At 37.5% G+C, this 15,880-nt stretch overlaps 2 protein-coding genes, 1 long non-coding RNA gene and 1 pseudogene across 7 annotated transcripts; 3 read left to right on the plus strand and 1 right to left on the minus strand.

Annotated features, from left to right (window-relative positions):
- Nucleotides 1-11: 11 nt before the first annotated feature.
- LOC137721231 (uncharacterized) lies at nt 12-1,819 on the minus strand. Its single transcript, XM_068460334.1, has 2 exons — nt 1,096-1,819; nt 12-136 (listed from the first exon to the last, which is right to left on the minus strand). Exons 1-2 carry the CDS (start codon nt 1,817-1,819, stop codon nt 12-14), a joined length of 849 nt encoding a protein of 282 aa, XP_068316435.1.
- A 1,646-nt stretch (nt 1,820-3,465) lies between these two features.
- Nucleotides 3,466-3,972, plus strand: LOC137721240 (B3 domain-containing protein At2g33720-like). The gene has a single exon (XM_068460346.1). The coding sequence runs from the start codon at nt 3,466-3,468 to the stop codon at nt 3,970-3,972; it is 507 nt and encodes a 168-aa protein (XP_068316447.1).
- Nucleotides 3,973-5,746: 1,774 nt separating this feature from the next.
- LOC137726310 (uncharacterized) lies at nt 5,747-10,608 on the plus strand. 5 transcript variants are annotated; one of them, XR_011067607.1, is made up of 6 exons: nt 5,747-6,268; nt 6,484-6,550; nt 8,490-8,535; nt 8,704-8,848; nt 8,948-10,260; nt 10,396-10,608. It is a non-coding gene; the product is annotated as an uncharacterized lncRNA (long non-coding RNA). The 5 variants fall into 5 exon arrangements; XR_011067608.1 differs by having other exon boundaries at nt 5,759-6,268; nt 8,948-9,068; nt 9,348-10,608; XR_011067609.1 differs by having other exon boundaries at nt 5,759-6,174; nt 8,948-10,608.
- Nucleotides 10,609-11,279: 671 nt separating this feature from the next.
- On the plus strand, nt 11,280-14,664 carry LOC137726307 (cysteine-rich receptor-like protein kinase 10; annotated as a pseudogene).
- Nucleotides 14,665-15,880: the final 1,216 nt, after the last annotated feature.

Below are 15,880 nucleotides of genomic sequence, written 5' to 3' on the forward strand. Positions count from 1 at the left end.
GAAAACCATCTCTAACTGAGGGCTAGGCCAAAGGGCTGTGGAATCTGAGAGGGCCCCACAAAATCGGAGAGGGTTGGAGGGCCGGCTGCATGCAGCCAGCTAGCTAGCCTGGGGTTGGCCAGAAAAATCATCTTTCCTGTCGGTTATAACCGACATGAATGCTTAAGAAAAAAATTCAATGCAATGGCTAGCTGACGTCAGTTAGCCGTTGCATTTGATTTTTTTTCTTCTTTTTTTACTGTTTTATTATTATTTTTTATTTACAAAATTTTTCCTATAACTTCTATTTTTCATATATTTTTTTTTAAATTTTATTTTTTTTCCTATAACTTTTATTTTATAAAAATTTCATTTTTTCCTATAACTTCTATTTCACAAAATTTGTTTCATATTTTTTTTAAATTCCATTTTTTCCTATAATTTCTATTTCACAAAATTTGCCATAACTTCTATTTCACAAAATTTGTTTCATATTTTTTTTTAAATTCCATTTTTTCCTATAACTTCTATTTCACAAAATTTGTTTCATATTTTTTTTAAATTATATTTTTTTCCTATAACTTCCTAAGTCATTATACAACTTTAAATTAAATTAAGTAACATGAAACAACATTAAACAATATAAAACAACATTAAATAACATTAACCAACATACAAATTATACAACATAAAAAAAAACATTTAACAACATGAAACTTAAACAATATTTTTAAAAACATTTAACAATATAAAACTTAAATGCCTACTCTATGCTTCTTTTGGCCCAAAGATGTGCAACAAGATCCTGTTGTAGGTACTTGTTTGTGGCATGAGAACGTATTATTCTATAGCACCTCATCTACTCATTTATAGAGATACTACCAATTCTTGGATTGAAAGGCAAATTAGGCTCATCGTATATTTTTGCACGAGCCCTTCTTGACCTATTTGGATCTTCTTGGTCGTCATCGGACTCTCCATCAATATACCCATCTCGCTCATCCTCCACTATCATATTGTGTAATATGATGCAAGACATCATGATGGAGTCCAAATTTTCTCGACTCCACCCTCTTGTCGGTTCACTAATGATCTTCCACCGTGCTTGTAGAATACCGAAAGCTCTCTCAATATCTTTCTGGTATGCCTCTTGGTGTAAGGTAAACAACTTTTCTGCGTCATTCCTAGGATTTGGAATTGCTTGGACAAATGTCGCCCACTTTGGGTAAATGCCATCTGCCAAGTAATACCCCATATTGTATTGACGGTTGTTGATGTTGTAGTCAAATTGAGGTGTTTTACCTTCCGTCAAGTTATTGAAGAGGGGTGAACGCCCAAGAACTGTAATGTCATTTTGGGATCCAGGGACTCTAAAGAAAGCATGCCAGATCCATGTGTCATATGAGGCAACTGCCTTTAACACAACAGTTGGCTTTCTCGACCTTCCGCTAAAGCCTCTTTGCCATCTAGTGGGACAGTTCTTCCAATCCCAATGCATGCAGTCTAATGACCCTATCATGCCCGGAAACCCACGATCTTCAGCTTTGCGAAAGAGTCGATTAAGATCTTTTTGATTTGGCTCGCGGAGGTACTCGTCTTTGTAAACCTGAACAATTGTGTCACAGAATTGTTCAAGAGTATCAAGACATGTAGACTTAGACATATCATAGGTTTCATCCATTGAATCAGTTGGGGAGCCATAGGCCATCATTCGGAGTGCAACAATAACCTTCTGATGAGGTGATAAACCAGGGCGGCTTGCTCTGTCCCGCTTCTGTCGAAAGTATGGATTAATCTGCTGGACATCACAAAGTAAACGCTCGAAGACATGACGCCTCATCTGGAAGCGACGTCTGAAATCCTCTTATGTGTACACTGAATTGGGGTTGAAATAGTTGTTCATCAGGCATGTGACATCGCTTTGTTTCGTGGTTTGTAAGAGCGACCAGCAATAGAGCCACCCCATTGAGGTTGTTCCTTAGTTGGCTGACACACCATGGCCGCAGCCATGGCTGCTGCTCTGTTTTGTTTGTTGCGCCTTAGTTGAACTTCTTCATTAGACTCCTCATCTTCTCGTCTCATTTGCGCCCATTTTAGTTCCAATTTGGAATTGGATGAGGACCCCCAGTTAGAATCCGAAGAGGATCCAAAGTTGGAATTCATTGTAAACTTGAATTGAAAGAGATTGAATTGAAATAGATTGAGTTCAAAGTTGTGTGAATTATAACCCAATATCCACCCTATTTATAGCAAAAGAAAAATTCAAATCCAACGGCTAGCTAACGTAAGCATGATGTCAGCTACCAACGGCTAGCTGAAATCACTTAGTTGTTGGATTTGAATTTAAGTTGTAGTTTTTAAATAATAAATTATGTTTGACCCTATGACCCTTTTACCCTCGGTTGGAGACGATTTTTTGTGACAGGACTAAAACGAGCCCTATGGCCTTTTGGCCCTCGGTTGGAGACAGAGGCAAATATAGCCCTGTACTGTTCATTAAAATATTAATTTCTTGGAGGGTAAGAGGGCTAAAATGAGCCCTCTGCCCAGCCCTCGGTTGGAGATGTCCTAAGAGTTGTTTTGGGACCAGTTTACCAATCAAACAACGACTTTGATTAATTGGACTTGAATTTTCCCGCCTCTTATTTCTCTCCTTTCATTCCACTTTTTTATTCTAACTGTTCAAAAGAAATTATCTAACTGCCTAGAACTGAATCACATATTTAATTAGCGTTATTTGATTTGATTTTTATTGTTTTTGTTCACCAATCATTCCTCTTCTTCACCCCCATTCACGCCACCATTTATGTAATACCCTGTCCTTTCTTTTTTACATTGAGTGTTGTTTTTCGGTATTTCACGTTTTGTCTTATTTGACCTTAAATTGTGAACCACTGGGACCTACTTCCACACTCTTGTCCCCTTACTTTTCCCCCTATCCCGTGTGACATCCCCCCTCCCCTTTTTCTTTCTGTCACTTCTCTCTCCCTCTAAACTCTCTCATTTCACTCACATCTCTAAGCTCTCTCTTGGTTCACTCTATCTCAGCCCTCCCTTGGGTATTTGTCAAAACTAAATTTTTTCAAGGATTAATACCTTAGTTTCCTATTAAATTAAATAAGGAATTTTAACACCTAAAATGTCCATAAAAATTATAAAAAAAAAAAAAAAAACCTAAAACGGATTCATACCCAGGCCCAACGGAATTGGACGCTCGAAAGGAGCCCAACTGAATACGTATTGCGGGCCACGCCTCAAAGAGACCGACCCAGGCCCAAACGGAATTCGAAATTTAAAACAAAATACCTACCCGAACCAGGAATAATTAGAAAGGGAAAGATGGAACAAAAGGAAAAGTTTCCTGATGAAATTAGGAAGCCAATACTTTCCTAATCCAAGCATGATTAAATCTTTATATATACCAACAGTGTGCTTCTCTTATCTTCCACACTTTCCAAGCATTTACGTTCAATCGAAAAATTAGCAATGAAACTAGAAGAAGAAGACCACCACCCTTCAAAAGTACGACTGTTCGGCGTTGGCCTTGGCAGTAGTTTGAATGATCCTTGCGGAGGACACGAACCCTCTACCGATCTGTATCTGTGGGATCCGACCTGGGACTACAGCTCAATTTGGAAAATCAAGAAGAGGCTAGCGGCGAGTGACCTCGGAGAGCTGAGCAGGCTGTTGATGCCAAAAGAGGCAGTGCGAAAACACGTTATGTCTTACTTGGACGACAAGTTAGCCAAGATGGTCGACAGTAAAGAGGGCTTACCAGTTACGGTTGTGGACCGGGATACGTGCAACCTGCATGAGTTAACTTTTAAGCATTGGAACTCTGGTGATTTTTACGTTCTGAATGGAGGTTGGAGACCGAAGTTTGTGGTTCGGAGAGGCTTGAAGGAAAATGACGAAATCGGTCTTTACCTTGACTGGGACTGGAAAACTGCCAATTACATCTTCAAGTTTTCTGTTCTGCAAGGAGCAAAGTAGTTTAATAATTAGCTAAGCTAGTTTAGTTTTTATTTTTATTTTTGTCAAACTAAGCTAGCTTAATCCTGACTCTGAATAGTTTATGTGGCGCTTCATGTAATGGGATTAGTTTAGTTACTTTTTTAATTGTGACTGTGATGAGTTTTGTATGGTTATAAGTTTTTGTTCCAGGATAATTGTTAGACTTTTTTTGTGTACTTTGAGTGCTTCACTATATCCATTAAAATGTGTCTGTTAACAGAAACAAATAATACAAGTTTTCGTTCAAATGTTTAATTTTGCATGAGACATCCGCCAAGGGGTTTCGGAACACAAAAAATGTATGGGATATCCGTCGAGGATTTGATGAAAAAACATTCTATTTATGGATGTGCAATGGATATATGGTTTCAGAGTATGAGATGCACTTTTTTGTTAGGTCAGATGCCAATAATTTTGGTGTGTTAGCCACTTTCAGCATGGAGAAAATGAGGAGGATCTTCTAAGCTTTGTTAAAATAGACAGTGTTGGAGCAGAAAAATTCAGGTACTTCAATCCTCCCCCCATTCTTGTGATTATTAGCCTTTTTATAGGCATAAAATGCTTGAACTCCAAGTTCCACATTCCTTGTATTTCTCCATGTTTCAAATTCCATGGAAGCGTTCGATCATGCTCCTTTATTCTAACTCCATTCCCCCAAATTTAGGATTCATGGGAAGTGGCTCATTGCTTGAGCCTTAATTTTTGCACCCATAGATAGTAGGTGCTACATGGTGTGATTTTGATGTGGGACGGAATTGGTGTTTTTTTAGGTGGGGGAAAATTAAAATAACACTAATTCCATCCTATATCAGATTCGTTCTTCATGTAAATGGCTATGATTTGTTAAAAGAAATAACGTATACACACCATTTTCTTTTTATGCACACCTATCGCTACAAGAAACAGGGGCAACAGTCACCGAAGTAATTCGATACGAGAATACGATGGTTATGGTGAAATACATGTATCAACCGACTGTCATTATCTGTTATTGCATCTGAACCGGGTCCATCCGTTAGTTTTCATTAGGTCTCACCTCCTAAAGTTTCACATATATTCACGACTTATTGTTGATTAAAAGATGTACAAGCTGTTTAATTGTATTCGTCTGATATTCCTCGATGTATCGTTCCATTATTTTCAGTGAATGCATTGGTCTGCTTCCTCTAGACATACGGATGGCTAGGCCAAGCAAAAGAGAAATTCAATATTGGTTTGTTCTTCCTGGCTCATTCCAGAGGTTGAATTGTATTAGTCTTCCAAGCAAGAACTAATCAGAAGCTTCAAGCTAGTCTTGTTTCATTACTTCTAGGTCGGACTGATTCGAGCACATGCACGTACATTCAGGATTTTTCTTTGTTTTCAAATACCGTTTATCTTTTGTGTTTTGATCATCGTTCAATAAATTCAATCTTAATATCATAAATAAACACAAATGTGCTGGAGGGTAAGGTGTGCAGCAATTACTTTAGTCTAAAGCAAGACGGGAGGTCTCACTGTGCAATTTTGGGTACATTTCGTTTTATTTACGAAAGTGCCACTGAGTCTCTCTGCCCCTGCTTTTGTTAGATTTAACGTTATTTACAAAATTACCACTGGGCTTCAGGATGGGTTTTGGGTCTTTGGGCTGGATGTGAACGACGATGGTTTTGATGGGTTGCTGCTGGTGGGCAGAGCACAAATGGATTCCCAGGAAAGTCGATGAGGGAGTGAGAAAGAGTGAGAAAACGAATGAAAACGATGGAAAATGTGGGAAAGTTTTGGTCTTGGAAGCTCCCATTGCTTGGAGAGAGAGAGAGAGAGAGAGAGAGAGAGAGAGAGAGAGAGGGAGGGAGGGAGGACAGAGAGAGTACTTTGGCTAAATGGGTTGCTTTCTTCTAGGTGATGAAGAAGAAGGAAGCAACGAGTGTTTGTGGAGGAAAATCTGGATAAGTAAAGTAGTTATTTAATTACTGCATCTATGGTTGGATTTTTAATTTTTTTTAAATTTTGATTTATTTATGGAAAAAACAGAGTGAGAGAGAGATCCAGGAAGCAATAGAAGGGTTGAGGGGTTGGAGGGAGAGGATCGCCGGGATTTTTGACTCGGGGGCGGGTGGGTGTGGCTGTGGGAGATGCATCGGTCAGAGGGTCGTTGGGGGAGGAGAGGAGGGGGACAGAGGGACTGACAGTTAGAGTCAGGTTTGTGTCTTTATAAATTAGGGGGTTGCGCTGTGCTCATTTCTGTGTTTCTTCATGCTTTCCTGCTGTTTCCTTCTCAACATATAAAATTGAGGTTGCTTTTCCGCTTCACATCGTTTGAATATCCCTCTGTTGCTAGATTGTTTCTCCATACTTTGTTGCTTCTGTATTTCTGTGATGAGGGTGTTGGGAAGATTAGGCTGTTTTAGTAACAGTTTAGCTCCTCTGTTGGTAGATTGTTTTCCAATTCTTGGTTGCTTATTTATTTGTGTGATGCACTTTTTAATTTTCTTCTTGACATGTTTGTAGATCAAACACAAGCATACACATCAAACCATGCATTCACAGAGCAGGCGCCAAAGAGACCATCATTGAGGTATTTGTTTATCCATTCTTAATTTTGTTAGGTTTTGGACAAAAGGATTTGTAATACAAATCTCTTAACTGTGTTCGAATGCGGACTCTAGTTCTCTCTAATCTTAACTGTTAGGGTCCTCTGGTATATTCTCATATCTCTTCTGCTTGCCAGTCATGTATAGAGAAGAGTTTGTAATTTGCATGTGCCAACTACTGTAATATATATTTCAGACTGATGGATCTGTGCGTTGCCAAACAGTGATGCTTACTCTTACTATAAACTGGGCGACAGATACAAAGTCGGTTGCACCTAGGTTTTTGTCTGAGTCCCAGTGTCATAGAACCATTCATAACCCTAACCCCTACATATTTGTAACGTGACGAAATGATGTTAATTATATACAGAAGAGTAACCGTATCTTTTTGCTTTCAGCTTTCTACAATGAATAAATTTCAAACGATGGTGTTAAAAGCCGCAGGTTTGCCCTGCTGGGCTGGCATGATATTCTTAGAGTAATACACAGAAATTTTTGGTGTTGGCAACTGAAGGTGCAGTTGCATGTGCAGATTAAATCCTTAGTTCGATCTGTTCGCCTAATTTAAGTATCAAAATCTTTTTAAGCAAAGGATGGAGTGTGATCTCAAAACCTTAAAAGTGAAATAATAATGTGTCATCTCTCTCTCATCGCATCCTTATCTTCTATATGGTACATAATGTCTACAACAACTGACCATTACTTTTGATTTACAGCCATGCATGCTTTATGCTATCTATTGAAATCTATGTGCAACGGATATTTCTCTGTGTTTGCGAGAGTATATAGCAGAGAGGAATGGATTGAACTAAAGATGCTTTGCCGGTGTACAATTGAAGTTTAGAGTTTAGGGTTGACTAACAATTGGTAGTGACCCAACCCAAAAAATCTGATGCCAAGAGCCGTGGGGAGAGAGAGCTTAGCTGGAAAGGGGATGACAAACACCAGAATTTCAGATTAGTAATGCTTGTGGAATCAGCATATATACGGAACCATGTGCCCTATATATGTGTATACCCGAATGTTGCAACCAAACTTAATTAGTTGCCTGATTTAAGTTTTTGTTAACAAAACGATATTCTAAACTAAGCTATTAATCCTCAAGGAGGGAGAGTCGAATTTGAGTACAAAAAGGACACTAAACGAACTGACCTAATGATCATATTTGCACCTGTTTGTTGGGAAATAATGGTTGCTGATTTTAGCAATGGATTGAGTCTCTCTATTTGCTATGATTATATCTCTAAACAAGCATGATATGATTATTAAACTTTGTTTTTCTTCCGTTACATTATTTGATTTATTTGTTGTTGCTGCTGTGAAATCGCTGTTCGATGCACTGTGCAACCATCAGAAGCGCGACATTTATGAACTATTTTCTTTCAATTCCTCCTTAAACATGAGAGGGCGTAGTGGTATAAGCTGTTTGGCACAAGCTTATTTAGAACTTATGTAATCGACTCTTTTTTTGTGTCATTTCATGTTGGTTGGGTTAAGTTTATTTGTGGTGTTGTGAACCTATAATTTTGTTATTCGAACTGCAATATATAAACTTGGTTATTTACTTCTTACGCCATCGAGCCACAAAAGTTGTTCCTGCACTCAGTTCGTTATGACAAGATCAAACAAATTTAATTTGCCTTTATATCCGAATGTGTTGAAGTAATTGTGAGTTGTATGACATTACTGTTCAATTATAGCCTTGGCTGAGGCCCCTTGCAGTTTACTCAACATTTCACCTAGGCCTTAAGCTTTCATATTCTTCGTTGAACCAAATTAGTTGTGTTGGATTCAAAATATTGCTAAAATCTCTTTTTTCTTTTGGTGCGCCTTTGGTCATTTAACTAAAATTTCATTAGATTTGGTCTTTAAATTTGAAAGTCGCTGAGTTGCTAATGAATTTACTTTGTTTGCAAATTTCAGAAATTTGGATCGTTGGAGGAAGAAGTTGGTTCCTTGCCGTTTTGAGGTATATAATTTCATATCTATCTGTCATCTTTCATTCTCTGTCGGGCCCTAAAGATTTCTATCAAATTTTGATCCGTTCAAGTCACTGTAGACAGCCCGACTTCACTCTTCTCTCTGTCGTCTTTCATTCTCAATCCACCGCTGCATTAATTTTTTGGCCGTATTGCAGGTACGATTTAGAATCAGAAGCATGCACAAAATCTCCATCGCCGTGGTCAGATTCACCCCTCCATCTTCGCTGCTCTTCATAAATTGAGCTCAGCCATATAAGTCAGATGCCAAACCTCCTGATCTTGGTGTCGACACACTCACAGGTAAAATTTTCTCACCTTATGCCTTTAACTTCATCTCCGATCATAGTAGATTAGGGAAAAATGGAAGATGACTGTCTCACGTATGTATTCTCTATGTAGAAGCCTCAAGATCGAAGACGACGGTGTTTAGACGTGCAAGAAAGCACCACAGAGTTCAGATCTGATGTTTAAAAATAAGGAGGACACGAAGTTCTCAAATCCAAGATTGATCCACGCCTTTGTAACTATTTGTATCCTTGATATAAATTTTCCATTAGTTTTTTTTTTTTTATATTTTTTTATGGCAAGTAGAAATCTTAGAAGTTAAAGAAACGAGCGATAAAAAAGGGTTGTATCAACATCACCTCTTTAGTTCTACGAAAGGAACTAAATAAAACATTTTTCTTGAATCATATAAGCCTGCAAGAAGCAAAACAAGCTAAGAGTCATTTATACAATATAAACACATGAACTCTGTTCGAATTCTTACTCTTATTCTCTCTAATTTTTTGCTGTTTAGTTTGGACTCCCATCGCAGCATCATCATTTGCTCTTGCAGCTGCTTTTGATGCAAAGGTCCTCAGCCATGACATTTGAATCAAAATTCTGGTATGCCACTTGACCTTTGATGCAGTGCTTCCCCGTACTTTCCATTTGAGTGATTGTTATTTTTGTTCTCTGTAGTTTTTAGGTTTATGGATAAAATATCTGAGGCCTCTTTATTCTTCGATATGATTCCAATTTGGCACTGTATGATTTCTTTAAGAACATTTCAAATGAGTCTATTTGTTTCTGAGATGTGTGTTGTAAAATTCTCCTCTTTTTTTGGCTTCCTACTTTAGGGCTTATTAACTTTAGAATTTGTACCATAACGATTAATTGTTTTTACTTTTCTGAAAAATAGAAGTCTTCTTGGTCAGTCATTTTGCACTGGAATTCTTCTTAGTCGGTCATTTTTATCTGATGCGAAGACCTTTGTATCAATCATTGTTTCGGTTTATCAGTAGAAATGAATGACTTCTTTGTTATAAAACCCCTCATGCTGCTGAAGCACTTTTACTACTTTTTGAGGTATATGTAAATTTTCAAAGAAATCGCATGATACCAATAAATCAGAGGTTTAAACATAGTAAATCTTGCAAGCAATGTGTTGGAAGAGTTTTATGCTTCATAGAACAGTTTTGTTCTTAAAGGCTGTCAAAATTTGGGGTGTTGGTGGGATATTCAATTGGTGGTAGGTACTGGTGAAAAGATCAGATTTTGGTAGGATTTGTTGTTGGGAATCACATCTTTGCAATCACATTTTTTTGTTTTTCCCATGAACTTTGGTAAGATTTTGGTAGGACATAAATGAAGAGAACCTTCAAGACTTAAACTGCTGCCATCTTTCTGGTGTGCCTGATGTTTATGTTCGGTTGAATTTCAACTTCCCGGTAAGTTTATTATAAGCAATCTCATGGTGGTTTGGAAATAGCATTGACTATTTGTATAGTACAAACTTCTGTGTAGCACCTACTCTTCTACTTATGCTACAAGGAATCATGACTCAATTTTGAATCACTGTGCAGGCGCATTTTAGCCACACACTGACAGCTACTGCTGCACTATTAGGTACAATTAAACAATCATCATTCTCCAATTCATGTGAAAAACTCATATACATTGTATATAGTTGGGACTTTAAAAAATTCGCCATTTTGTTTGTACATAGGCTTTTAATGTAAATTCAATAGAATGTAGATCCAACTTAAAAACTTATTTTACCATGTCGATTCAGCTGCCTTGGTTGGTTTCTGAATAATTTAAAAATTGGTGTGTTAAACTATGGTTACGAATTTTAAACCCACCGTGGAGATCGGGCATTTTTGCTAGCATCAACTATAGTAAAGAGTAAGGTGTGCAGTAATATCAACTATTGTAACTTTTCTTGCTCGTTACATCGTAGTAACCACCATGTATTTGCCGATTACAATCAATCTAAGCCGAGAAGGAACTAAGAAACAATCAGTTTCAAATCGACAATCGTATTCTGACCACAAAGTAGAAAGGTATATCGAACTAAACGAGTAAATAATTGTCAGAATTGCATATTATAATTTATTTACTTTGTTGACCGAGATAATGCCTGCACCGACAAGCAAAGAGAAGTTGGCCCAGCCAACTACTCCTGTTCCAATCTGTGGTTTACTTTATTTCAACGGTTGAATAGTATAAGTCTCGGAAGAAGCTTCCTTAAATATTTAATTTAGCACTCCCGTCTATATCAGCATCTTCAATTCTAACAGTGTGAAATATCGCTGATGAAAGAATACATACAAAGATATAATATAAAAGAGAAACTTGCTTATATAATGATTATACAATGATGTCATTGTAACGGTATTTCAAACTAATCACATAGTATTTGATTTGAGATTACAATGCATTTTAAATTTCAACTTACCAATATAACAGTGTGTTATTGGCTTGAGACCGCCACAATAGCATCATTTTTTCATATACGTGAAAAAGTTGTAAACGAAAAGCTAGATAATTAGAGATCATGTAGAACACTTAAACATGCATGTATAAAGGAATGATAGCAAGTAGTAATACCATATCGTAGCTAGAGCTATTACTAAAAGTCTGGTATTCCCACCACCGCGTCTTGCGTAAAGTGAGATATTCATTGACTTCGTTCTTCATAAATAGATGTGTAGCAGGTTTTCCATCACAGCTATAATGCCAGCAATGGATTCCTCAAGATTTCTATTCTGCCTCTTTCCCATTCTGTTTCTCATGATTAATCAAGCCCTTGCTCAATATTGCATAGACGAAAAAGGAAACTATACCACCAATAGTACCTATCAGACAAACCTCAACCGCCTCCTCTCCTCCCTGCCCTCCAACGAAAACGGCAACGGGTATGGCTTTTACAATGCATCCTATCGCCTAAACTCGTCGAACGAGCACATTTATGCAATCGGACTTTGTAGAGGAGATGTCAAGGCGGAAGATTGCCGTAGCTACCTAAATAATTCCCGATATACTCTCCCTCAGAGTTGCCCTAATCGGAAGGAAGCAATTGCAATTGGTTGGTATGACGAAAATTGCATGTTACGCTACTCCAACCGCTCCATCTATGGCGTCATGGAAACTGAGCCTTCGCGGTATTACTGGAACATAAATAACATATCATCGTCCGACCTGGATGGATTCAACCAAGAGCTGAGGAAGCTACTGGACAGCATAAGAAGTGAAGCTGCAGCTGGCGGTTCTCTTCGGAAATTTGCATTCGGAAACACAAGTGCCCCATCTTTCCAAACAATATTTGCACTAGCGCAATGCACGCCAGACATATCACAGCAAAGTTGCAGTGATTGCTTAGTTGGGGCTTTTGCATATATCTCCCAATTTTACGGGAAAGTAGGTGGGGGAGTTAATAGACCTAGCTGTTACTTTAGATTCGATCTTTACCCCTTCTATGACCCTACAACTGTCAAACAACTGCCATCTCCGCCACCAATAACACCACCAATGCGTTCTCCACCACCATCAACCAATACCACAAACACTTCACAAGGTACGTACGCACAACTTATATGTACACTCCATTATATACGCGGATGACTGTATATTTACTTGACACTGATCTCAAAATTTAATTGATCAATGGGAACTCCTCTCTTTGATAGATCAATCACTTAAACATTTTATTTAGAATCTCATGTGATTAGAGAAGATATATTTCTGATTTTACTTTGCAGGATCGAAGAGCAGCAAATCTCGGACTGTCATCATTATTGTTGTGCCAATTATTGCTTCTTTGGTACTAGTAATGTTCGTGGGCATTTGTCTAAGAGTACGGAAGGCAAAGAACAAGCTTCAAAGCAATTTAATTCCAGGTACGTACACAGTAACATTAATTTAACACAATTTGCTTCAAGTGGGAAGCCTAGTACTGTTATGTCATCTAGATCTAATTATGTTACATATGAAATTTTTGTTAAAATTGTACTGCAGGCGAAGATGTGGGCGAAATTGGAAGTGCAGAATCCTTGCAATTTGATTTTGACACCATTAGAATTGCCACAGATGACTTTTCTGAAGCCAATAAACTGGGACAAGGGGGATTTGGTTCTGTTTACAAGGTACTATATAACACATCTATTGAAGATAAGATTCTCACATCATACCTTACAAAATAAAATACAATATATAGTGATTGTTCCACTATTGATCATAACACAGAGGCCGGCTTTATTGTGAAAAAACCTAACCTGCCAATCTTAACAACATGATGATATATATGGGCAACATCACCAATTTCATGTATATATTCCTTGAATGCAACCTTTTCGTTTTGATACTCTTTCAGGGTAGGTTATTCAATGGACAAGAAATAGCAGTGAAAAGGCTTCTCCGTAAATTCTGGACAAGGAGATTTGGAGTTTAAAAATGAGGTCTTGTTAGTGGCAAAGCTTCAACACCGAAACTTAGTTAGGCTCTTGGGTTTCTGCTTGGAAGGAGTTGAAAGGCTTCTTATTTATGAGTTTATCCCTAATGCAAGTCTGGACCACATCATATTTGGTATTTATGCTTCAATGTTCTTTTTGAACAATTTTAGCTTTAACTTCAAAACTTTACCATAAAATCTCATTCTTGTAACATACAAGAAACATTGTAACCTTGGTTTGAATTGAACATGCAGACCCAATCAAGCGCGCACAATTGGATTGGGATAGGCGCTACAAAATCATAGTAGGCATTACTCGAGGGCTCATTTATCTTCATGAGGATTCGCGGCTTAGAATTATTCATCGTGATCTCAAAGCCAGTAATATCTTGATAGATGAAGAAATGAGTCCCAAGATATCAGATTTTGGCATGGCAAAATTGTTTGGGGTTGATCAAACACAAGGCAATACCAGTCGAATTGTGGGGACCTAGTAAGTACTCGACGAGGCTACATGGCTTATATTATAATTGTGTTAATCTATATCAATAATCCAAAGTTCTCATCTAAGTTAGTGATCATAAAACCAACATTTATTATTCTTGTATCGATATGCAGTGGATATATGGCTCCAGAATATGCGATGCATGGGCATTTTTCTGTTAAGTCGGATGTCTATAGTTTTGGTGTCTTAGTTTTGGAGATAGTGAGCGGACAGAAAACTAATTCCTTTCGTCATGGCGAGAACGTGGAGGATCTTCTAAGCTATGTAAGTACTTAAACTATATGCATAATGCAACCAAGAAAAATAATTTATCTCTAACTATATTTCTACGAATTTCACAACGCAGGCATGGAAATGTTGGAAGGAAGGGACAGCTTCAAACCTAATAGATCCCACATTGACGAACGGTTCAAGAAATGAAATAATGAGATGCATCCATATTGGGTTGCTATGTGTGCAAGAAAATATAGCCGATAGGCCAACCATGAATGCTATTGTTCTAATGCTTAGTAGTTACTCAGTCACACTTCCAGTACCCTCACAACCAGCATTTTTCAGAGATAGTAACGTTGGATTTGACATGACTTTGGGATGGAAGAATAGTTCGGAGGTGATTACAACCGGGTCGGATCGATCCAAGAGCAGCTCTGTCAAAGCACCAGAAAATGACGTTTCATTGATCACCGAAGTATATCCTAGATAACTTCTTAAGATGAAAACTGCATTTTTTTTAAAGATTATAATGTGTAATTTACCATTCATTTCGTCATTTTTCTTTTCAATGGTTTAGGTAATTTGCAATAATGCTTGTAATGTATAAGAGATAGACTAAGAGTTGTTTTGGGACCAGTCTACCAATCACGGTGGAAATTTAACCAATCAAACGAGGACTTTGATTAATTGGAATTGAATTTTTTCCTCTCCTATTTCTCTCTCCTTTCATTTTGATTTTTTTTTTTTTCAAAAGTAATTATCTAACTGCTTGGAGCTGTGCCACATATTTAATAAGCCTTTTTTTTTTTATTTATTGTTTTTGTTCCACAATCATTCTTCTTCTCCATCCTTGTTCACGCCACCACTTAACCTTCCACCTCTTGCACACACCGGCCACGGTTTGACCATCTTCTCTCTCTATTGGTGTTGAAAAGATTCAAACATTTGATGAAAAAATTTGGCGTTCATGGTTTGTTGATTCAAATGGGTTTGAATAAAAGCAATAAAAAAAAATAAAATAAGGCTCATTGAATATGTGGCTTAACTTCAAGCCAAAAGATTTCTTTTCAACGGTCTTAGCTGAAAGGAGGGGATAAGAGCCTGATTAATTTGGCAAGTCGCCCACCACTCCCATCTCTATCAACCTTCTATGACTAATCTTCATCACATGCGTTGCATAAAATGAGACCTTTTTTCACTTCATATGCAACATTGACACAAACATTTTGCTGTGTTTTTAACCATACTGTGTCTTCGTCAGAAATGATTTTTAATTTGCAAGAATTTTTATAAGAATTATTGAATGAAGATCTAAAAAATAAACGGTTTTGACTATAAAATAAAATACTATGGAATTAGTCCAAACACATAACGTCATCTTAAGCTATTGACCTTTTATCGCATGAGCGCTTGTATATACATTTTTTTCCTTTTGACTAGAGTTAGTAACTAATTGGCTGGGTGGAGTGAAATGTATGCTGCAAAGAAATCATGACTAGTTCAACTAGTTAATTGTCATTTTACCTTCACCTAGGGATGGGCAACGGTTATGGCAGGCGGGTAACCGTGATTATTTACCCGTAACTATTTATGCTCATACCCACATAACTTTGGGATGGAAGAATAGTTCGGAGGTGATTACAACCGGGTCGGATCGATCCAAGGGCAGCTCTGTCAAAGCATCAGAAAATGACGTTTCATTGATAACCGAAGTATATCCTAGATAGCTTCTTAAGATGAAAACTGCATTTTTTAAAAGATTATAATGTGTAATTTACCATTTATTTGGTCATTTTCTTTTCAATTGTTTAGGTAATTTGCAATAAGGCTTGTAATGTATAAGAGACAGACTAAGAGTTGTTTTGGGACCAGTCTACCAATCGCGGTAGAAATTTAACCA

This window comes from Pyrus communis, chromosome 2 (genome assembly GCF_963583255.1).
Source record: "Pyrus communis chromosome 2, drPyrComm1.1, whole genome shotgun sequence".
NCBI classification, from domain to species: Eukaryota; Viridiplantae; Streptophyta; class Magnoliopsida; order Rosales; family Rosaceae; genus Pyrus; species Pyrus communis.